Source organism: Cygnus olor, chromosome 8 (genome assembly GCF_009769625.2).
Source record: "Cygnus olor isolate bCygOlo1 chromosome 8, bCygOlo1.pri.v2, whole genome shotgun sequence".
Classification (NCBI taxonomy): Eukaryota; Metazoa; Chordata; class Aves; order Anseriformes; family Anatidae; genus Cygnus; species Cygnus olor.
Genome location: NC_049176.1, coordinates 9,202,670 through 9,226,748, shown reverse-complemented (window position 1 = coordinate 9,226,748; position 24,079 = coordinate 9,202,670). Strand labels below are relative to the sequence as shown.

The following is a 24,079-nucleotide window of genomic DNA, read 5'->3' as shown; positions in this document are numbered from 1 at the left end:
GCTCTGGGAGCAGGACCTGGGAAGCGCCGCTCCTCAGCGCCTGATTTACCAAAATCTGTTCGGTTTGGGGAGGTTCGGTGAAAGCTGGAAGGCTGCCTCGGTGCCTCTGCGGTGTTGCTGGGTCTGAACTTAAGGAAGCCGTAGCGGTGTGCTGGGGCCACGCGTGCCCCACGAGGTCGGGCGGTGTTGTGTGCGTGCGCTGGTCTCCCTTGCTCTTCTGCCGCTCGCAGAAATGACTTCTGACGTCTTTCTTGGGCACGTGTAGCTCCTGGGGTTCCTGACGGGGCCGCTTCGGGAATGCGAGCACTTTCCTTTAGTCATCCCCGAAACGTGACTCAGGCTGCCTCGCTATCTGGGTGTAACTGCTCCGGGCCGGAAGGGAACGGTGCCTACCTTCTGATCCCTTTTCTTACCTCTGTGTGTTGAACTGTTTCCCTTCCTGGAGGGTTACCTGTCATAAAGTTCTCCCTGTACCTGCAAAAATGAAGAGTGATGTTTGAGGGAATCAAGCCTTTCTACTCAGTTTCCTCACATTGAAAAACAGGAATTATTGTGTGTTTTTTTTTTTTTTTTTATTTATTCCAAAGTGGTGTCGATGAAGCTGTGGATGAGAATGGCAGAACCACAGCACCACTTTGAGGGAGCCTCAGGAGGAGGCAGCAGCATGCGGAGGCTGTTCAGAGGAAGAAAATAGTCTTGGGAGGAAAGATTTCTTTTTTTTGGCAGGAGGGTCTGCTGGAACAGGAGGTGGCGAGGGTCAGTGCTCCCATTCAGGACAAGGTTTGCTTTAGGTTACTGCCTTAATTCCCATATAATTAAGAAAGTTCACATTAAGGTTTGGACTGTGAAGTGGAGTGCCGTGAGGCTGAACTGCAGATAGGGCAAGTATGACCTGATGCCCCGTGGAAATACGAGAAGAGGAAAAAAAAAAAAAAAAGGAAATTTTGGAAAAAAAAATTGTGCTGGAGATCGCTGTTTGGGCGCTGCCTGTGTGTTTCGTGTGCCACCTTGCCCCCGTAGCTTGCCTGTGGGGTGAGGAAACGCGAACAGATTCCACGTGCATCCCCTGGGCTCGAACAGGAGGCCGCTCTCGCGGGGATGTTGCTGCTCGGTGCTGTGGGATGGCCTCGCAGCACGTGGGCTTCGTGCTGGCCCTGGTGCGGACTTGCCTGAGGCAATGGCAACGGATTGAGGCTGTGGATTCACAGCAGCTGAGCAGATCCATGAGTTCGCTCACGCCCTGGGCTCTGCTCCTCTCACTGTGCCAGCTCCATCTCCTTCCACTGCTCTGTGCTGCCGGCAGCTGCCTGCAGGTGATCGAGTTGGTGTGGCTGGCAAAGGCGCCTGAGAGCACACGAAGGAAGTAAAATCACTGGTTAATTCAGGTAGGGAGAGGTGGTGTTTGAAACATGTCTTAACCTCCTGAACTAACGGTTAGAAAGAGCTCTGGTTCGTTAGGGTAACTGCTGGCACGTTCCTTGGGAGCTGCCTGTGGGTTTCGGTACATTTGGAACCAGGAAAATGTCTAATTACTCAGATGACTAGGTACGTCTCGCAAGTGCTTATTTGGAGGCTTTGTTTTGATTTTGCTTGAATAGCATGGCATGCCTAGCATTTTACCACTGAAGGAAATCGAATACAAATGAGCACGCGAGATAGGCTTTAAAAAAGATTGCTAACTAAGGCGATGTTAAACATTTGAGATGCGCGAGGAAAAACATCCAGAACTGAGCAGTGGAAGCGAAATGTTTGGGGTAGGGCGCAAAGCCCTTTACTCTTGGAGCCGGTAGGTCCTGTTTTTCCCCTGCTTTGGGGCTGGAAGGAAAAGAAATCTTCATGGAAAAGAAGCAACCCAAAATAACGTTCCTTTGGGAGATATCAAGTGATCCCTTCGTGCTCCCAACGTAAATCTTATCACGGCAGTTGTTGGGTTCTTGTATTCAGTGGAGAAAAAAGTCTCTCTAGAGGCTCAACGGTTTGTCAGAGGTGAACTTCCCATTAGACCTATTTTGAGTCTTCCTTTAGCTGACATAAGGTTAAGCTCGTGCATGAAGAGCAGTTCCAAAAAAGTTTGAAACCTGCAAGCGAAAGGTCTCTGGGTGGGATTTTTCAGGGAGCAGAAGGCAGGGGCGCTCTGGAAGGGGGCTTTCAGCCGGGAGGCGTCCGAGGAGCCTTCCCCTCGCGCTCCCTGGTGGCTCTGCCCATTCTCCGGCAGCCCTGGGGTCGGATCCCTGGTCAGGTCCCTGGCAGGAGGGGACCGTGCCGCTGCTGGTGGAAGGGAGCTCATGGTGCTCCTCCTCTCGCCAGCCCCTAGCCCACAGATGATTTCCGTGGCGAGCTCGCGTCTGTATCAAATTAGCAACAAAGTGATTTGCATAATAGATTAATCAACCGGCAACAAAACATCCCGCTTCTCTGCCAAAGAAAAAGGAAAGCAACAACGGGGCCGTGACAAGAGGCCATTGTGCTCCTTGCAACCCTCAATCTCTTTTTCCAAGCGCGCTTGGTGTGTCGGCCTCGCGCAGGAAGCTGGCCTGCTCGCTGGCTTCATTTGCGTCACGTCTTGGCAGCTTCTCCTAATTCTTTTGGGCCAAACTTTGCCACCGTTCTGGTGACCTTCTAGGGAGGGTATTTCCTATGGAATTGGTGGCCGGCTGCCAGCGGGCTCTGTGTTGCCAGGCCCTCCATTATCCTTTCCCTTTCCATTGCCTCGCTGGAGAGAGAGAGAGGGATCCCTCTGGGGCTCTTGCGCTCCTCCAGGACCGCTCCATTTCCACGGGAAAGCAGGAGGAAGATGGGGAGAGGAGCCCTCGGGGAGCATGCAGCCGTGAGTGGGCAGGAGTCGGTCACCGCCTTTTATTTTTCCTCTGTTTCTACCTCCCTCTAAGCCGGCGGTGTGAGTTTCCTGCCTCGTGAGGTCTTCCTGTGGCTCCAGACGCGACATCCGTGTTCGGCTCTGCTCGGTCGACGAACGCCACCTCTGCGACGGTGCAGCAGGAGTTCTCGCCCAAACGGATCCCAACGTGCGGATGATAAGAGGCTTACACGCCTAATTGAATGTGATAGCGGGAAGCTCCTCTCGTGGCGAGGTTTAATTGGATTATAGCCCTGCACAGCGACGCGGAGGCTTGCAGGGCGTGCGGCCAGCTTCACAAGGAGACAGTGGATCCTTGCTAATCGCTCGTTTGTTTAAAACAATGAATTGCCTAGACAGCTCTCTGATGGGCACGCAAGAGCCTCTGACCCTGGAGGAGGGATTCTCCAAAAACCGGGCTGGTTGAGGACTTCTGCATGTGTAGACCCTCTTCTCGGGTCAGCACAGCTGGAGCAGAGGGTCTGCAAAGCTGCCTCGTGCACCTGAGCCTGGGGGAAGGAGGAAGACACGCTCCTTGTGTTTGGGAAAGTAGACGTGCGGGCTGCCTGGTTGCGTGCGGGCTGGAGCCTGGAACCCGTTTCCTCCTCTAGGACCACTTCAGGCTTTCCTGGCCTGCTCTGCGTGGCTGTGACACTTGTCACGAGCTGCGCCTTCCTTCTGGGGTTGCCGACTTGTTCCTTCCCATCTCGTAGCCACGCGTCTGCACGCCAGGCTGGCCTCAAGCGCAGTTTCTTGCCGAGCAACAGCTATTTTTGATCAGGAGCTCAAATGCCAGTGTTGGACCTCCCCTGCCCCACAGGGAAAGTGATATAATTTTTAAAGAGTGCGGTAAAAATAAAAATCAGCTTGTGTACGGCGATGCGTGCTTGGCTCGGGGTGGTGTGGTGGCCGCTGCGCCTCTGCGGCGCTGTTTTGGTGCGGCTGTTGGAGGCTGGGCACCTCGTGGAAGTCGTGGGCTGACTGCGCTCCAGCCTGGTGCTCTCGGAAGTTTTTGCGCTGAAAGCAGTGTTTGGGTTGCGGGTATTTCGAAAGAGTTTGAAGTCTGTGTGGTTGCTCAGATCTCAGTTCAGAAGTTGTCAAGGAAAGTAGCGCTTGTTCTCCTGCAAGCAGGCACGTCAGCATTAAATAGCAACTCCGGTGCCGTGGCAGCGTGCTCCTCGGCCACAGCCTCTGGGCTGGTTTGGACAATCAGCTGGTTGTCTCTTCGGTGTTTGGACGTGCTGGGAAATGCCCCGGGGACGGTGTGTGCCGCTCGGGCAGGGAGCAGTGCCCGGACAGCGGGCGGCTTGGTCGGCTCACCCTGCAGCGGCTCATCCGACCTGCCTTAGGGAGAGAGAGGAATGTGATCCTTTCGTTGCCGGTGCAGCCACCGCTGTCCGTGTGCTCTAAGATGTGCAGGACCCCCTTCGAGCTCTAGCTCGCCCTAAAGATAATCCGACTCCCCTCTGCAGCCGATTCACTTTTTGGGCAGTCAGGTGCTCTGGAGCTTGTAGAAGGTAAGCAAAAAGGAGTAGGGGTGAGGAAACACTGGTGCTTAACCAAAACCTGCAGGGCCTTCTGGGCAGCTGCTTCTGCCCTAAAAAGGAGCGGCCCTGGTGAGCCAGGGTGGAGTTTCTAAGCTCGTGTTGCTGCCGAGAGGTGAGGGTTTGAAGGTGCGAGGCTGTGCAGGAGGGGGATCAAGTGTGTGCCTGTGCGCAGGGTGAGGGGAGGCATGTGCTTGCTGCTCAGCAAAATGCTTTCTTCTGCTGTTGAAATTCCTCTGGAAAAAGATTCTGTCTCTTTCCATCGGATCCCTTTGCTATGTTAAGCTTGACAGTTCAGAAGCCTTTCCCTCCTCTTTTTATTTCTCGACAAAACTGCTGTAGCGTGAGGGCTTGGAGGTGCTCCTGGCTGCCCGAAGTAAGTCTCTTGTGCAGGAGAGATTTCTAAAGGGATCTTCACCTCCGCAGGGAAACACACGGAGGGCTGCAAGCGGAGATAGGGGAAACCCCAGAGCTCGTTCTGTGGTCCTGGCCTGCGCTTCAGGGGTGCTGCAGTGCAAAGTGCAGGGCTCGCTCTCGTTAATGGCCGCAGCGAGCCACAGCTCGCGCACACGCTTGTCTGATGTGTATTTCCCAGCAGGCACGCGGCCAGATCTAGATATAGAGCAGAGAATAAGCCCTGTCAAGAGATTCTTAGGAATCCTTATCTATATATAGTCTATAGAAGCCTGTATCCCCTTTCTGCTGGGCGGCCAGCCTCTGCCTGGGGAGCATGCTGACACCAGGCGCACCCCAGCTCCTGAGCACCAGCAGAGGCTCAGGTCTGCACCGTCCCATCCACAGGCAATCCCCAGCTGCACGCCCTGGTTCCGTGACCGTGCCGTCGTGACAGGCTGGTGACAGGCTGGTGACGTGCAGCTTGTCCCTCCCCCCCAGGTCGGAGGGAACGGCTGCGAGGGCTGGGGCACGTCAGCGGTGCGGAGCTGCCGGTGCCCGCGCCTTTGGGAGCACGTCGGTCCCGCTGGGCGCTCGTTAAAGCGGTGAGATGGTGGCTTGGCAGTGCCTCGTCACAGAGCAGCTCTCGTGGGATCGTGTGCCAGCGCAATTCCCTCGTCGTGCAGCCGCTTGCCAGGCTGTGCCACGAGAGGAGCGTGCGCAGGCACACTGCTGCTGGTGGAAAGAAAAACACGCTTGCGGCGCTCAGCCCATCTGCTTCATCCCAACACAGCAAAAAAAAAAACACAACAGCACAAAAACGGACTAGCAGGTGGCTTGGATGAGAAGCAGGAACACCCAGCTAGGTGCACGGGGCTGCCCTTCCGTGCAGCAGTGTGGTCCCGTTAGCTGGCCTGGGGCTGTGGTTTCGTGGCTGGGATCTCTGAGGCTATTTCCAGCCAGCCTTCCTCTCCCTGCCGCGTGCAGCTGTTCCAGCCAGCGCACCACCAGGTTTTGTAGCTGTCCTGGCAGCTTCCGAGGGTCAGCTGGGGAGGAGCTCAGCCTTGTGTCTGCTGCAGAGAGCTTGCTGCCCATTGACCGTTTTTACAGTGCATCCTGAACCCAAAGGAGTGAGCCTGCGGGGAGGTCTGTACCGGCTCGAAATGTCAGTGTGTGAATAGCTCGTGAGGTCCTGTTGGACCAGCTGGAAGGATGCAATCTCTCTGGATGCATTGGGGTATGGGATTGTGGGTTTAGGTCCTTCTTTTTTTAAAAGCGGAGCTCTGTTTTCCACACTGGAGAGGCTGGTTCCTTTCTCAGGTCTTTTAGGCAGCGGGGCTGGCAGCGCAGTCCTTAACCCTGTCCTGGCAGGAACCTCGGCAAGACGTGCTCTGGCTTTCCTAAGCCCAGCAAAGTCGCAGGGCTGTTGGAGGACATCTCCTCGCACACGTTTTTACAAATATAGCAGGATCGTTTGAGGTCAGCTAGCCTTGAGTTTCTTCGGGGAGAGCATGCTCCAGCTGCAGGCTGTGCCAGAGCTAGATTTGAGTGTCTCTGGAGGGGCTGCTCTGAAAAAGGGTGCCTGTGGCATGGGCTCGAATCTCATGACAGTCCTGCAGGCTTTCCAGCTCATCAGATACGCGTGCAGAGTCTTTTCCACCTCGTCACGTGTGTCCTGATTTCTCTGCAGCCTCCACCGGGTGAACTTGGTGGTTTGTAAGGGGGACGTTACGGTTCTCAGCAGAGCAATTGTGGGGTTTGTTTCCAGGCCGTGGGGAGCCAGCGTCGGGGCTCCCTCCCCTTTTCCTGTTCCATCTGCGTGGTGGGTGGCAGACAGAGCAGTTACCCGTCCTCTGCTTGGTACAGCAAAGCCCCGGCAGCTCTGTCCGTGCAGAGCCCTTTCTCAGACGCTCGTAGGGCTGGATGTGCTGCCCTGCACACCGCAGGTAAGGCTGCAGCTGGCTTTTACCAGCTCCTCTGAGCCTGATGTGTCCGCAGGCTCCTCGTGACCTCACTTAGGCTGCCCCTTGCCAGCACCTTCTGCCTCGCACCAACACAAGCAGTCGAGAGCCCACGTGGTAAAACGGACCAGGATTTGGGGTTGGGGGTGAGGAAGTGGGCCGTGTATCAGCAGGATCAGGCCCCTGCTGCCTTTAGCTGCGCGATGGCCCCAGTGGCTGCGTGGGCACAGGGATGGAGCAGTGGGGGGCATCGACTAGAAGCAATAGGCAGAGTTGTGTGCTCCCGATGCGTGCACCACGTTTCTAATTTAGCAGTGCTTCTCTTCAGGCCAGGGAAATGACTTTTAATGACTCTGGGAATCGTAAGCTGTGGGAGGAGAGGCCCAGCCCCTTGTGTTTTAGCTGTGTGCTGGAAACCCCGGGCGCTCCAGGCGTTTCCAGCTCAGGGCTGCCTCTGTCAAAGCTGTGGGGTGGGATGAGGACTGGGATGGTTGGGTTGGGGAGGTCTGGCCTTGGGGCTGTGTCCCCTCTGCCTCGCTCACGGGGAAGGTCTCCAGCGGGGTTTGCGAGGAGATTGTCAGCCGGGCACTTTCTAATTCTTGTACCTGACAGTGTAACCAAAGCTGCTGGAGATTCTTTGGGATGTAACCGAATCTTTCACACCGATTCGTATGCAAATTCAGGCTCCTGCTCTCTAACTGGACTGTACAAATACAGCTTGTGCCATCCAGAGCTGGGCATCCCGGCACTGGGTCTGCAATTGCTGATGACTTTGTGGTAGGAGCATGGCTTGCTGAGCTGCATGTGTAACTGTTCCTCATGGTCCTCTTACCTGTACAAATGGTGTTTCACCACAGGTTTTATGGGAATGACCTGTGGAGGTTTTGGCAAGTGGTTTGTTCAGTGCTGAAGCTCTCCTTTGCCTTACTGGTCTAGTTCAGGGGTAAAATGGACTTGAACATTTCAGTGCTGTTTGCCTTGCTGACGTGTTGGGGCTCACTGAAGGTAGATTCAATGATAGATACTGAGTTCTGCAGAAAGTAATAAGACAAGTGCAATTAATCTTAAGTTTTTACCCAGTAAGTCTATAACCGAGTTGATAAGTCTTATTTTGGGCTCCTGGCAGAGGTTGGTGTCCTGGCAGATCTTCAAAATTAGGCTTGTTTTTTTCATAAATGTGCCATGTGGTATTGGAATAGATGGTCAAACCCATGTGCACTTAATTTCTTTACGGTATAAACAGCCTAGAAATGTTTACTGTTTATGTACAAAATATCCAGCCAGTGAGTGTAAGCGTTTCCATGTTTCTGCAAGGAACGAGGGTAATTTTATAATAAGCAAAGATTCATATGGCTTAACTTCTCTCCCATCTGGCATTAGTTAAGTTGATGTTTTCATCTGCATGACCTCTTGGGGTGGGGAGAAATGATGGGAATAGAAAATGTGGCTGAAAAAGACCTTACTAGGTCATCTTCTGTGGCTCTGGCTAAAGGCTGGAGCGGCTCTGCTGAACTACATCTGATGGCTGCTTGGGGAAGCAATGGTCCCTGTTACTGCTGAGGTTTTGTAGGGTTTTCTGTTGTCCGAGAAGTTGCCTGACCTGTAAGTAGTCCTTTCCTGGTGCGTGAACCTATGTTCAGCCTAAACAGATTAACTACAGCAGGAAGAGCTTCCTTCTTAAAAGAAAGCTGTTGCTGGAGCATCGTTTATCACCAGCCTCTATATCTATCCCATTCCCCCAAAGCTCTTTCCACACTTCTATCCACATGCTGATATACAACTTAGAGGGTCTGCTGTGACTTTCTTGGGGCTGTCCTGCAGCCCTTCTCTGTGGTCTTTTCCTCCCAGCTGGGCGGCTTTCACTGCCAAAAGGATTGTTCCAAAATGTCCCCTTCCTTGAAAATATCTCTGTGTGCTTTCTAACTGCTGGAAAGATGATATGCTGCTTTCCCTCTCAAGTTGCACCCACTGCCTTAAAATGAAGGATTTGCAAGGGAAGCCGAGAACTGCAAGAAGTGGATCATATGTATTTCATGTCGCTAGTGGCTTGCTGGGGGCTGAACTCTCTGTTATTTGCTCTTCTACCTCTTCCCTGTGCTGCACCTGAGAGCGTGCCAGAATTTAAGGTGCTCCGATTTCTCTTTCAGGCTGGCAGGATCTGTATCTTCTTTCTGCCAGGATTCTGCTTTCTTTTGCTTAAAGGGGTGGAGCAACCACGTAGGCTTTGTCCTTGCTTCCCGGATAGACTTCGAGCATCTCCAGGTACTTGGATGAGCTCTGCCTGCTTGTGCTTGGTCCCAGTGAGACCAAGATCTGCAGTTGCTTGCAGATACCAAAGCAAAGCAGAGGATTTTTTCTTCCCAACATGTAGCATTCAGCTGTCCAAGTATAAATCTGCTCCCTGAGACAAAATTCTAGTGGTTTTTACCCATGGCCCAGGGGGATGTGCTTGAGGGCGAGAAGCCTGGCGGGCGTTTAGCTCAAGCGAGTGAGTAGAGCTGTCTCCGGGGAGAGGGGATTTTAGAGATGAATTTTCTCAGTTTGGCTTTCGATCAGCACGCTAATGTTTTTCTGACGTGTAAATGGCAAGTCCTGCCGGTTGTCCATAAAAAACAAGTCCGTGATAAGTCAGTGGTGTTGTTTCAATTGTTTCCTCGTTCCAGGATCGTAACCTAAATGTGCGGGCAGCCTGGCAGTGCAGGGCGGCTCTGTTTGTTCCAGCTCCACCTGCGGCTCAAGGCCAGCTCTCTGGTGCCGGTCCCTCACTCTCTAGCACAGATGAAGCCACGTCTGCAGCAAGTGCCCAGCTCTTGGTGTCCTGCACAGATGCCGAGGGTCTGGAGTTTTGAAGATGCTACTGCTTTGTCTGGGTTTGGATGCCTTGCTTTGCAGCAGTGCCCTCCTGCAGGTCAGGGCAGCCCGGTTCTTGGTTTTTCTGTTTGTACAGTGCCAGTGTTCAAGAGGATCTGTGGATGAAAACACCTGGTGCAGGCAGAGCGCGGTTGTGGGCACGTTTACCCTGACCTCGCCAAGGTCCCAGAGGCAATGCAGTCCTGTGTTCCCGTGGCATTTACATCTCCCCTGGCCTCTCTCAGCGTTGCCACAGGCCCCCGCTGTGGTTTCATGCTGTGAGAGGAATGCGGAGTGCTTGGCTTCCCAGCAGGGTGAGGGCATGCTTTCCTGGAGAATGGGTCACTGTGAAACCATCTGGTGGATGCTGGTGAAGTCACACAGCTCTTCGCAGGACTTCTCGGGAGGCAGGGGAAAATGCCCTGTTATCTTGTGTGCTTCTAAGCGGGGTGTAAATGACTCTGCCCTGTCAGTAAGGTGAGCAACCATGCTGGTGTCCTGCTTTGCTTAGCTGGGACTAGCGGCGTGCTGGGCGCGGGTTTGTGTGAGACTGCCTCTACGGCCGGCTCTCGGAAGAAACTCTTGAGTTAGTCCAACCGTGGGATGCTTTCAGTCCGCTTCTCTTTGCTTCCACTAGGTTGTCGTGTTTCTTTCTCTGGTGGGGGCCAGATTTGCTGATGGTTCACATTTGAGCTGGGAAAAATGCCCCTTGTTGGAATTCTGGTATGTCTGTATACAATCAAAAATGTTGAGTGGGCTGGGAATAGCTTCCAGCAAAGTTGTATCGGTTTCTTGGAGCTCTTTTGTTTGATAGAAATTCCTTTCTTTTTCTCCCCCCCCTCCCCATCCCCCTGACAGCCCACCTCTTTCCTACGAGGACATGCTGAGGTATAATTCACGATTGTCTGACCGAAGGGAAATATGCACAGCTGCAAACACATTTTTTAATGACACCTCATTGTGAAGGCATCTCTCTGAACAGGTTTGCAGTTCCAGTAGCCAAGCGATCAGAATGTGGCAGCAAAGAGGATTTTGTTGAAAACGCTTGGCTTTGATTTTTGTGAAGCTCTGGGAACGTTTTGACCACTCGTGACTTTTACGCTGAGTGCAGAGAGGAAGTGTCCGGAGCAGGGTAGATCCAAAGGAGATACGTTGGCTGTATCCCTGAGAACAGGGTACGTAGCTGAGGTTTTTCTTAGCTCTCGCTGTGTTGTGTATAAAAGCTGGGGTACAATAAAGGAAGCAGCAGATAAAAGTTTTATTGATGTTTGAAGCATCAGGAATATCCAGTCTTATGTGCTGCAGCTCTCCAGCACATTGTTCAAAGGCACGTTTGGGTAATTCTCCCCTACCTTCCCCACTGAATGGAGAAGCTTTGCATCTCCCCGTCCTCCTTGGATCCGTCAAACGAGATGCATTTGTGATTTCGTGCTCCTTATGGTGCATTACAAAGCCCGGTGTCTGAAAGCTGCAGGCATATCGTATTCTGTTGCAGTTACTGTGTCCCTGTGCTGCCAGGATTTGTGTGTGTGGGAGCGAATCACAGCGATACAAAGAGCCAACATCTGTTTAGAGGTAAGATGAAATAGATTTATTGATGTCAGGACAACACGGAAGGTTGATCCAGTTTAAAGGCAGAATTTGGTGTAGCTTAGCGTGCACAATTCTCCGGTCTCAGGAAACTTCAGCAGCTCAGCTCATCTCGCACCGTTCCAGCCTCCTGAACAGCACAGGAGTGAATGCAGGCTCCATCTCTAGCTTTTGTTTCTCTGTTTTCTGTCCTCTGCTAGCAAACTGCTGCCGCTCCTGCTGACAGTCTCCTGGGCTGTCCTGCTTCCCAAATTATCGCCAGATTTTCCAACCTCTTGTATGAGTAACTTTGGGCTTTCCTCCTGTGAGTGAATTCACGCTCTCCAACAGCCTTGCAAGAGGAGCTGCTGCGAGTAGAAGCTAATCTGTATTTGAGGTGGCACATCAGCAAATAGAGACCCTGCCGAGCATCGGTCGCTGGGGACCATGTCTCAACATGCAGTGTTCTTGCTGATTTAAGTGTGAAAGCAGAGAAATGACTCAGTAACTTTTCTGTTTATGAACATATACATGGGGTCAGAATTCTCACGTATGCAACGTACCAAGGTCTCTTAGTAAAATCTTAGTAAACTCTCTGAGTAGCACACACTCCCCTCAGTTCTCATTTCCCTTCAGCCGGTTTCGAGGTGCTTGCTGTGAGCTGACGAGTTGACCTTTGCTTCACGGTGGGGGAAATGAAGGCTCAAAATAAACACCTAGAGAGTGGTAGCAAATCCACACTGGCTGTCTGGCACCCAGGGTCACATGCCAGAGCCCCCCAGACCCTTTTATTGTTCTCCGTCTCTGTACGGAAATGTGGTTTCTTCAGGGGTGTGGATTTGACTACCTTGGTGCTGGCTGTTGTGCCAAACCACAGCCCTGGGAGACTTCTTGCAAGCTGTTTCTAAAATCTTAAGATGGGAGGCGTTGTTCTACTACTTGTAAGATGTGAGGAGGTAGCACTAGGCCCTCTCATCATGGCTTCAGTGTAAGTACCCAGGCTCCAAAGGAAAAGAGCATGAGGGATGCTGGATTTGGATTGCCTTGTGACGGATGGGCACAGAGAAGCAGGTTTAATGACGCAGGTAGTCCAACAGAGAGCTTCTTGCATCACCCTTTTAAATTTCAGCTCAGTATGCCAGATGTGGAACATCTAACAACTTCAGGAAACGTCGTGTTAGTAGGTCATTTGCCCCTTAGTCTGTCTGAGTCTATTGGTGGAAATCTCAGTAGTCAGAAACATGTAATGTACAAAAATACATTTCATGTATGGCTAGCCGTAGGTCCCAAAGCAAAGTTTGATGCGTGTGGTAATAGCTGTGGCCGTATGGTAAAAATCAGAGGTTGGGTGCAATCCTCTGAGTCAAGGAAGTATGAAAGGAAAGATACATCCCGTCCTGATGGTCAAAATATGTTGTGGTACACAACAGCTTGCTCCTATCTCATCCCACCGATGGCCCTGATATGACAGAAGTGGTTTTGGACAGCTTGAGTGTGTGTATCTGCTTTCAGGATGCTCCTTGACTCATCTGTAAACAGGAGAACCGACCGCAAAGTGATGCTGATACCTCTTCTTTGCTCTTAGCATCGCTGTCATGGAGCGTTAGCTGATCGCGTCAGGCAAAGGTATGAGAAGAAAGCGTTTTCAGGGAGCTGAGAACTGGGGTGGCTGTGGGCTTCTGTCTCCGTGAGTGGTCTGGTGGTGTGTCCTGCTCACAGGTGGAGTAACTGTCTTCATGCGGGGTGGGCTCCTAGGTAACCTCTCCCAGCAGCGAGCCTTAATACCGCCTCGCATCCAGCCTCTGCTTGTTCATGCCTCATTTACCTCCGTCTGTGCTCGGTCCCGCGGAACATCTACACCTTAACTCGATAAGGCTGGCTTCAGCGGGAGCTCCTAGGGCTGATGAAAGGTTGTGGGTGCTGAATGGGTTACGGTTGTTGTGAACCACTTGTTTTTATTGCTTATATGCAGTATTAAAAATCTTACAGAGCTCTGGAACGAGTCCTGAGCAGTGCCGACTGGTGTCCATCACAGCTCACTGTTTTGCTTGTTTACACGAGTCACTCTGATATTTTAATAAACACTTTGACAAATTGAAGTAACAAACTCAGGCATTTGCTTTGCTTTGCTGGTCTCTTCCTGCTTTCAGGAATGAAATGTCACCAGCCGTGATGCCGAAGAAATGTAATATCAAAATAATATAGAATCTCTGCTTGCCAGCTCAGCTTCCGACAGCTGCTGAAGAGGATTAGAATATTAAGCAAATGCAAATGTTTCTCCAGAGCAAAGCACTACATTGTGCCCGCACCGCAAACAGTTGGCGCTGGTGGATCTTCCGAACTCCTCTCGTAAAAATTGTGGTTCCTTTTTTCCCTGGTAAACCCAAAGGTGCTGTGAGCTTTCAGAAAAGAGGGTAAGCAAAGTCTGAGTTGCCAGGTTTTCTCCCTTTTCCTTGAGCAATGCAGTGAAATCTCAATCATGAGTAGTTGTTTTTTGTTTTTTTTTTATAGAAAAGAAAACATATAGACAATGTGGTGAGTTATTTCCAAACAAGTGCTATTTATTTCAGTAGCAGCTCCTCAAAGTAGAGCATGCAGGGTATATTTAGATGTGAAAGGAAAGACTGGGAGAAGAAGATGTATTCTGAGTGTTGTTGAGAGACGTTTTGAGATCACCCGGGGACTGGCGGTTTCCTTAAAGGAAGCTGCGTTCGTTAGGAGTGGATCAGAAGTGCTCTGAAAGCCTGAGGCGTTTGCAACCCTGCTGCAATCCAGCTGTCCCCCAGGCTGGAGGGACAGCCTGGTCGTACACATTCCTGCCTCGGAGCTGGGGAAGGTACATCACAGTCCTCGCCAATGTGAAACCTGCTTCAGCTGCTCTGCCGAGTAGCCTGTGCAGGTCAGCTTTAAAGACTGCAAGAGGTCCTAGTTTTTTGCTCATTAGCGCATTTCTGGCTGGTTCTGTAGTTTTTAAGGCCTTTGGTGCAGAGCTTCTGTTGTGCTTGACAGCGGGCTAGGGCACTGCGCTCCCTGTAATCCTTTCCAGTCCCGTTCAGCTGGGTCTGGAAATTGAAATACTGCTTCTGGTTACTGCTGAAGTTCCTTCCCTGGCGGTAGCTGTGGTAGTTCTACTTCAGCCATTCAGTTAACCACGTTGCCTAGGCCGATGTCCTCAAGCATTTGGCTTTTAAAATCTCACCAGCTCCCTTATTCCTGGTCTTTTGTGATTCGTTTCCCAGCTTATCTCTACTGCAGACAGTGTGCAAATAAGCAAGTGCTGCCCAGAATATTTGATGGAAGCAATGCGAGGATGCTGGAGCACACAGCACAGCCTCAACCAAAGGCAGCAGGAGGCATTTCTTTTCTTCCAAGGGGAACCGAGTGCTTTTGCAGTTTCAGCCCTTTCTTGACCATTGGTACTATTGCAAAGCACCTCTCAGTTTGCCCCCTCCTTGCTGGGCAGACAAATCTGCCAGGGATAGCATGTTTTAGCTGCTTTACCCTAGTTGTTTTGTTCCATTTTGAGGGACGTTAACCAGTGTTTCTAATGTGTTGAATGCTGAATAGAGTTCCCCAGCTTTAGTGGCAGGATCTGGAGTTCTTTGTGGATTATATTTAGCGCTGATGGAGCTTGCTTTGTCAGCTGTGTGCTGTTGCCTTGTAAAAACTGGCACCATTCAAATCTAAATAAATGCTGCTGAGAAAGAAGAACCTTCCTTTTTATAACTATTTTAACCTGTTTGACTTGTAAACATCCTTTGAGCTGTGGCCAGAGAGCAAATCAGTTGTCAGAATTGCAGTCCCCTTTGTGAAGCACCTGTGCATAAATGAACCGGTGCCGTGGGGCTCAGAGGCATTCGGTGCCGCTGGGTCCTGCGTTCTGCCACCGTTACACAGGGTGTTCGCTATGGCTGCAGAAGCCGCTCATCACGGAGCTGGTGGTTCTCCTCACCTTATCTGCTGTTGAATACATTGGGGTCTGGAGTTGCAAATTCCCCTGTGCTGCTCCTTTGTGGTCGTTCATGTTATGAGTGCTGTATTTTTCTAGCCTCCGTATGCTGGAAAGAAATCAGACTTTGGAGTGCTAAATAGTCCTCTTGTGCTTGAGGCATGATGAGAATTGTGCACAAAAAATGTTTCTGACTTAGGTGATGAATTTTCCTATGTCTTTAACTGTCATCCCATTCATCTCCGTAGCCAGCAGAGGAGGGAGCGGCATTAAACGTGGGGCACGTAAGGGATCAGCGCAGACCGTTGGCCCCATGGTATGAGGGTGGCTGGATGCACGTGCCTGGGCTGGAAGAAGGCCAGAATGGCAGACGTGTTGCAATGAGAGCAGCGCTGGGATCTGTGAAGTGTTCTTCCAGTCTGAAAGCAAGCCCAGCAGCAGGATGCTTTGCATATTTGGTTGCTCTGCTGGCTGATACCAAACGTACCATCAAAGTTCGCTCATGTTTTTCACTGCTGTTGGCTGCTGTCTTCACCCTTACGGGACATTTTGAGTTCTCAGTAAAAAAAGCAAGCAGCCATTTGGGCTGTAAATTATGCCTGTGTGGTTCTCCCATCTTGTTTATTTCAGGCCATGTTGCAAACTTTGCAGAAAAAACCTTTTCATCCGGCACTCGATGCAACTGGCTTAAATCAAAGGTACAGTACGACAGGCCATTGGGAATGGGCCACCTGCCTTGGGCCCGTGTGGGTCACCGAGGGAAAAGTGAGCTTGTAAAAGAATAAAACTCATTAAAAAACCCTCTGAATCAGTTTTCAGACAGTCTCTTTATTCGGAGTGGTGTAAGGCGGGTCTCTCAGAGGAGCACCTGTTTTTAAGGCCTGCGTCCTGTAGGGTCTCGCCAGGCCTGACTGTTGCTCATGCATTGAGGGATGGCTGAATGAGAAGTAATTTGCCGTGCCCCACAGCATGATCCTGCCTGTCCCCAGAGCAGCAGGCTGTTTGGCTTGCCTCTGTGCCAGGAGGTGTCGTGGAAGTTAATCCAAGTGGAGGGAAATAAGGCATAGATGGCAAATACTTCATGGCTGAGAGCAGGCCCTGATGTAGGGACGCCAAGATGCCGTCTGTCTTTCCTAGCCCGCTTCCCTCACTGGAGGCTTCCTGGTCCTGAGCTCTGGTGATGAAGGGAGCGCTGTGACAGGTCAGCCAAGCAGAGCAGCCCCGTGCTGCACGCTCTTCTGACCTGGGCCTCGAGTCACGGCTCCTGCTGGCATCGGTTTTTCCTCTTGGCCATGCCTTTGATGGCTGATGTGCAGACAGAGGGCGTAGACCAGGGGACATCTGCAGGACTCGGCCTGGAGACAGAAGCAGAATAGCACCTCACCTTTTGAAATTAACGAAGTGGGGAGAGTGTTTGCTCATCGCTGTTTGCCATCAGCCGTGCTCCGGAGGGGGCGAGGAGGAAGCACGGCCTGCCTCACCTGGAGGAGCTGGTCTCATTTGCTGCGAGGTGCAGCGTGCTGGTGCCTTGAGGCGTTTTCTTTACCCCTTCCATTTCTCTAGCCTGTAAGAGAGCTTTACGCAGAGCCTCTCGCTCTGCTGGTCCTTCTCACCCGCTGACTGCTGTGTGCTGTTCCTGCTGGTCCCGGAGGGCTCGGGGCAGGTGGGGATGTCTCCTGGCAGCTGATAAGCACTGAGGGGAAGGCAGGTTGCACGAGGAAGGTGTGCCAGGGATGGGATTGCTGCTGGTTTTGTTCCAGCTGGAAGTCTCCTCTTCATCCCCTACCCGCCCGTTCAGTTTTTGCATTTGTTCCCAGAGTCTCCCTTCGTTTTGGGGCATGATTCGTTTGTTCATTATTTGGGTATGCGCTTTTGCTCTGATCTGTAAGGTATGCTGTGGAGAGCTGCCCTCTGCCTTGGCTGGCTCACGTGAGCATAGTGGGTTGTGCCTGCCTTTTGTTGCTGGCCAGCTGAGGAATGAAACCCAAGCTCCAGAAATTGCCTGACCAGCCCGTATCGTATAGGCTCCCCCTGCCTGACATGCTGTTTTGACTGTTCTCATTAGATGCTCGGATGGGACACTGGCATTTCAGTCCTGAGAGGCTTTCCGGGCCAGAGACTGTGCTGCGGGGCCTGGCTATCTCGTGTGGGCTTGTTAGAAACGCAGCTACCATTGGCCTTCAGTCAGCTGGACATGGCTATTCCTGGTCTGTCTCCATCCTGCTGCTTGCTCCTTGGCAGTGGTGCCTTTGGTCACTCCATCTACTACTAAATTAGCGCAACAAACATCAGATGCGTTTGTGTCATCCATAGTATAGAAAATGTCGTCCTGACAGTCTGTCAAAGGAGCCTTAGCCATCAATCAGCTTTTCACTATTTGCTTACTTTAGTCTTTAATAACACCTTCCTACTCCCTCAAAACTTTTAAAACATCAGTCAAACTTAATCCACCAGTACCGAGGGCTCTTCGGTTCGTGTCAGGATGCCATGCAGTTGTGGTGGTGGATTTGAAGAGGCAGGCTGAGAAAGGTGGATTTAACTAGGCTCGTGCCTGTGCTTGGCTTTGCAGGCAACATGGTGTGAACACATAGGTGAGTTACACAAACTCTTTGTGCTCCATCACTTGTCTGAGAAACAGACCTAATCCCTGCTTTGTGTTTTTTCCTTTAAGTTACCCTGTAGAGTGATTTGAAACCATCAAAATGAAGCGAAAGGAGCCGAATGTGCAAGAACCGAGATGCTGTCTGAGGTCACCAGATGTGTGAAGAGAACGGCTTCAGCTCTTGCTGAAACAACTCCTTGAAGGGAGAGAAGGCTTCAGTTTCTTGGTAGCAAAGTTCTGAGCACGTAGCTGGAGGCGAGCAGTTGATGACAAATGGGCTGATGTCCTGCTAATGTGACTGGGAATACTACAGGCCTTGGTCAGGTAGTCAGAATGTGGTGGGACACAGCTGCCAGCTAGCACAGGAAGTTTCACTTGGCTACCTGGAAAGTATATTTGGAGTCGTGGAGACTTCACTTTAACCCCTGTGGGCACCCCTTGTAGTGTCCTTTTCTTTTGAGATGACAAGCACTGCGAAGCGAGATGTGTCAATGGAATATGTCAAGTCCACATTTGATGATAAAGTTATTTGACGTGCAGGGATCCTGCCTTGGGTGAGGCCCCCAGAGCCAACCAGCAATGTTTTGGCCTGCTGAGGGAAGAGCAAAGAGCTCTTTGCATTTTCCCACTGAACTGTTGGATTGGAGTACCTAAGCTCAGATGTGGTTTAATTCTTGGTTGTATTAGTTGCATATTGCTCCTCAAATAGTAAATGTCTCTGCAAAATTCTAGGATCTCTGCAAAATGATGCAAGCTGCAAAATTTTGACACCCTCACCCCTTTTGCGAGCTCACTTTGGAGCAGGAACATTTGCAATCCATTTGTAGTGAGTAGGACAGTATTTCAACAGTAAAAGGGAAGTGTCTGGCCATGTGTGTGTGTCCTTGTGAGGTCCTGGGTAGAGCCTGTTGCATAAAATAAGCTGCCATCCTCTTACCTGTTTGAACAAGACTTGCTTGCTGCAGCACTTTTGTGGATCTTAGGCCCTAGAAACTTAAGAGCTTAATTCTCTGTTAATGCTGGGAAGTGGATTTCAAGATCCTTGAGAACAAGAACAATGAAAAATACTTGCTGTGCAATTGTTTCCTGGCTTCTTAAAGCTTACTTGAATGCATCTGTAGCCAGAACAGCTGACTAAAGCCTGCCGTTTAGCTTGGTGAGACATGTGAACGAAGGAGAAGGTGGCAGCGGCTGATCCAGGACCATGACACATCTCTGCAAGTTGCACAAGTTATGTTTCTGGCATGAAGGAAAATGGTGTGCTCGACCTCTGTCTCGTTTAATTTGTTCCTGGTTTGTAGGCTACCAGAGAGCAGGACCAAGATGAAATCATTTGAGGGAATTAGCTCATGAGCCTTGGAGAGTGAAGAACCACTCCTCTTGTGTTTTCTACCATTGATACCCCCGGTGGCCTCGCTCTGACACATCAGTGACATTTGAGGACAGCTTTTCTCCCCACGCTAATTCCCCTGGGCCAGTACCGAGCCCTGCGTCTAGCACGTGAGTGCAGCAACGAGTACAACCACATCTTGTGCCCCTCTGCCTGGGCAAAACAGGCGTAGGAAACTGTGTGTGCAGTTGGTCGGTTGCGCTCTGCAAGTGTTCATACCTTGCTTTAGCAGCTGTCTTGGAAAAATGCTGCGCAGGGCTTCTCGCTCCGGCCTGTCCCGCACAGCCGCCCTGGAGCTATGCGCAGAATGGCTCTGTTTATCTGGGAAAGTGTGTGTGTAGGCGGGTGTCTCCCTCCACTTCTCCTTCAAGTGGCTCACGATTTATTTTGGGACTGTCTTGGATGTAAAGTGTCAGCTCAAGAGCAAACCACTCGAGGTTGAGGTTGAAAGCATTGGGGTAGGAGGCTGCTTGCTGTCCTGAAATGCTGAAGTGACTTGGGGGCAGTGAAACTGTACAGTGACCAGATGCCTTGCTTGCCTCCACCAGCTGATCGATGTGTACTGAGCTCGCAGGGAGTGCTCCTGGAATGAAGTTGCCTCCAGGAATGGTATCTTCACAGCGTTTAACCTGGACAAAGGACACCGGTGTAGGGAGCTAGAGTCTTCCTGCCCCAGCTCCCATCTTGTGCTTGAAGCCCCTGTAGCTGTGGATGCATCTGTTATTATTCTTGACTTCCAAAGGGCTTAATTAAAATACAGGTCTTTAATTTTTAATTTTTCCTTCCTGTTGATTCGACTGTCTCTGCGTGAACAAGGTCTCAGTGCAATTACTGTGCTCCCTGTGGAGAGCCAGACATTTAATTCAGCGAGGCAGAGGCTTTCTTGGAGGGGATTTATTTTCCTGATCTTTTTACTCCAAGGGATGCAAAAGCAAAACACCCAGTGAGTAAAGAATCCAATGCCTTACTTGGTTGTTCTGGGCATGTTTGGTGGTGGATGGCGGTTACCAAAATGTTACCTTCTGTGCAGATAACTGCCCCCGGGAGCAAGGAGCACGTGGTGGAGCTGTTCAGCACCACTTGCGTGAGCAGGGCGAGTCAAAGCCCTTGGGTCAGGTCCAGGTTTCCTCTTTAAAACCAGGTTCCTGCAGCACTGCCGCAAAAAGGTTAAGTGTTTTATTCCTGTAGGAGGCATTCGGATGTCTCGTGATGGGCTAACCCCAGAAAAAAGGGGTCAGGAGAGCACCCCGTGCCTCCCCGCCGTGGGAGTGCAGCGTGTGACCCGGCTGCTCCTGCGAGGGACCCGAGCGGGGCAATCTGCTGTGAAGCCTCACGACTGGGTGGAAATCTCAGATTTCCTTTGCCCTTTCTGAAGTTCGCTTCAGCTAACTCGGCGCTTTTGCTGGCTCAACTCCCCACGTGCAGCCGCAATTGATGCTGAAGCAAACACACGGAGCGTTTGCCTGCGCTTGCTGCCGTGCAGCTGCGGACTTTTTATAGACTGCTTAAAATACCGGGGGCTCCTTCAGCCTCAGGCCCAAGGCTTCCTCAGTTCCCATTAGGTGTCTGCGTACTAGGTGATGTTTCTGTGTTCGCAGAGATCATGTACGTATGTGAAACTTCCAAATGCAGCCTCAGTCTTTCATTATTATTATTTTTAAGATCTTTCCAGGTCTTCCTGCCTCTGTCCTGTTTGAAAACGTTAAGGGTGAGGGTGTTCTGGTGGGATTTAAACTGTCTGCTTTTATTTTTCTTTATTTGTCCCCTAATGGAGAAGATAAACATTTCATTGTTGTTTGTGAGAAGTGTCTTTCAGTACCAGCAGTGGGGGATAAAGAAAGCAGATGCGTCCCGTCTCTTTTTAACTGCTTTTGTTTTTCTGATCACTCTAAAGGAGGCTTTTAATTTTTTTTTCTATTTTTTTTTTCTGAGCAGCAAGTGCTTCACAGGGCTTGATCAAAGCTCATAAATGATGGATTGAAGGAATGCCCAGCAGAGAACAGAACGCCCTTCTTGTGCTCTGCTCTGTGTGCTGAGAACACCATTGTTTCCTCGCGTACCTTTTTCCTCCTCGAGCTCGGGGCCGGGCAGAAAAGGCTTTTGTTCCTTGCCTGTCGGCCGAGACAATGCCAGTGTGTTGTCCTACCTCTGCTCTCACCACCTGACCGGCCAGAGCCCTGTGGGTTTTGGCAGGCCCGGTGCAATTGTCCTCCAGCTCCGGCGTTGCAAAGAAAACAAATGGCATCACAGCCTCCTTCCTCCAGATCCTGGCCCGGACGCCCGATGGGGGCGGCCGCACGCGTGTGTCTACGTGTGCTGCTTCCATCGGGACGCTGAGGGAAAGCTGTGCTCCGTCCTGCGCTCTGGGTTGAGCCTCGTCTCACTTCCAGTGAGCTGGATTTGGGGTTTGGATTTGGACTTGGCTTTCCTCTACAGAGCTCTAGAGTTCAGGAGCAGGCTTCAGTCACCAACGTGAAGATGCTGCAGGGATCGGACGTGAAGGCAGTGCCTGCTCCTGGCCCGTGTCACGGACGGTGTCTAGTCCCCAGAGCCTACCCTGCAGCGTGCTCTGGCCTCAGCTTTCCTCAAGCTGAGCTGTCTGCTTCAGGTTTAGCCCTCCCCAAAGTTTGTTTTCTAGGCACGCCCTCGTAATTAAACCAGCTGGTGGTAACTTCTGCGAAGTTGTGACAGTGCCAGCATCCCGGTCGCATTACCTCAGAGCTTTAACTCGAGCTGCACCTAGTCCAAACGCTCTCCCTCCCAAGTCCCCGTGCTGGAAGGCAGGAGTGCAAGCAGCTTTAGCCAGAACAATGTAGCATTGCCTGGGTAAAGAATGTGATTTACTTGCGTATGTGCAGCATGTGAGCGCCAGGGCACTGCGTGAGCCCTCGCCTTTTTCCTTTTCTCTTTTTTTTGCTTTCCCATTAGAGATGTCTGAGCCACTTGTTAGCGCTTTTGTTTGGGGGCGAGGAGGAGAACGCGTGGGTCGGCAACAGGAGGTAGGAGTGAGATCTCTGGGAGCTCGGAGCCTCAAACCAAAAAAGCCAACAAACTAGTAAAGCTTTGTAAACAAGTTTAAAATTAGCCTGACCCACTGCTTTTGTATTGCTGGAATTTAATTCCCCTGACCCCAAAGCTTCTGGTCTGACTTGGAGCAAGAGTTCCCAGGCTGTGGTCCCTGGAGGTCCGTGCTGTGAGGCTGTGGGTCTGCATCAAACAGCGAGACGTACCTGCTGTCCACCTCGTATTTTTTTTGGTCCTCCTTATATTTGTGAAAGGCTGGAAAAATTCAGTCTGAAAAGCCCGGGAAGCCTCGGATATTTCTGCTGTCTTTGTGTCTGTATCTGTGTGTGGCTTGTGGCTGGAGTCTGTTCTCCCTCAAACTGAGATGCTGCTGCGTGAGAGCTGCTCGGAGCTTTTCCTTTTTCAGGCATGATTGTAACTGTTTCTCTTCTGTTCCTGTTTGCAGGTTGTGCAGCTTGACACTAAAGAAACTGGTAGTCTTAAAGGAGTTGGATAAGGAGCTTATTTCTGTGGTCATTGCTGTCAAAATGCAGGTAATTGCTGCTCAGTGCTGAGAATCAAACGTGTTGCTTGGGTAACAATACTGGCAGATGCCTAAACTGAGCTTACATCCATGTGAGGGTCCATAACAGCCGCGGGCCACTTCCCAAGTACATCAGGGTGTTCTGGAGATATGGGGAGTCTCTTGTGGTCCTTCCCCTGTGTTCCTACCGAATTTCACTGTAGTGACTGAAGGCTGTTGTTCGCTGAGGGCTCAGCGTGAGCTTTATCTGTCTGTAAGGATGCTCGTTACAGATCACGTGCTGTCACCTGTTCTTCCTGAGCTGTCACCAAATCCAAGCCTAGTCTGCATTTAACATGCTTCGGCTCACTCTAGGGCAGAACGTCTTGGTATCTTGGTCCTGGCATGGGAGGGTCTGAAGGCTGGGCCGCCTCCTGCTGAGGGGCAGCTCTGCTCTCAGGAGCCCAAGCTGGTTTTGTAGCCAGGTGCTTGTCAGTGGATTTATTGAGTGCCTGTACATTTTAATTTGTTTCCATAAAAAACTGCTATCATCATAAGTAAATAACCTACTTTGCAGCATGGGTTTGTGCCATTTAATTAGGTGCCTACATATAGGTCATGCTGCCTGGAGGCAGGTTCAGAAGGAAGCGACTAAGTTCCACACTGTGGCACAGCATCAGCTGAGCTTGAGCGCTCCCACCACTGCAAATGCTGAAGTACTTACTGATTAAAAGCCTAGTGGACCTCTAAGTAGACAAATACCATTAACCATGCTGGAAAGCAGCAGCTTTGCAAATAAAGGGACAGGCAAACTCCTGCAGAGATCTGGTGGTGTCAAAATCTAGCTTGGAGGTTGAAATCGCAAAGGCTCTATGGAGCAAGAACCCGCAGCTGAGGATTTAGCCAATATCTCTCATCTCCGTGAGCACTCCAGCTGGGGCAAAATTGTGTCCCCGTGTGTTGGAGAGGGTTCACACACCCCTGGCAGGGAACAGAAAGGTAGGGAACAGTTTCACACGCCTGAACTCACAGGAACCTCAGAAGACACACAGCTCTGGATTTGCAGGCTGTCAGATATTGCTTATCACAGCTGAAAGCTTTCCATATGTTTGTACTCCAAGACAGTGGATGCATCGCTGTAAGGGCCTGAGGCTTGTCGGTGAATGATCTACGTGTAAAGTGTGTCAGGCTTGGGTAGGAAAATTCAGTAGCTTTTACTAGAACAAAACCTCCTCCTCCTGTCTGGTGCCTCCTCTGGGTGAGAAGGCTGGAAGTGGTGCCCCAGAGCTGCAAGTCTGAAGGGGTTTTAACAGATGGGACTTTCTTGTCTATTTCGGATACACGTTGTGACCTGCCTTGCTGTAGTAAGTCAGACACTGAAACCTGAGCAGTTCTCCTGCAGTCCTCTCTGCAGCAGGGCTGATCCCTGAAGAACTGGAAA

At 51.1% G+C, this 24,079-nt stretch overlaps 1 protein-coding gene across 8 annotated transcripts in view; it reads left to right on the top strand.

Moving 5' to 3' along the window:
- The window catches only part of PACS2 (phosphofurin acidic cluster sorting protein 2), a 76,374-nt gene that overhangs the window by 2,584 nt on the left and 49,711 nt on the right, over positions 1-24,079 (top strand). For all 8 annotated transcript variants that reach the window (XM_040565978.1, XM_040565977.1, XM_040565976.1 and 5 more), the window contains exon 2: positions 22,582-22,669. In XM_040565978.1, the coding sequence (XP_040421912.1) occupies positions 22,582-22,669 (88 nt within the window). The remainder of the gene's footprint in view (positions 1-22,581; positions 22,670-24,079) is intronic.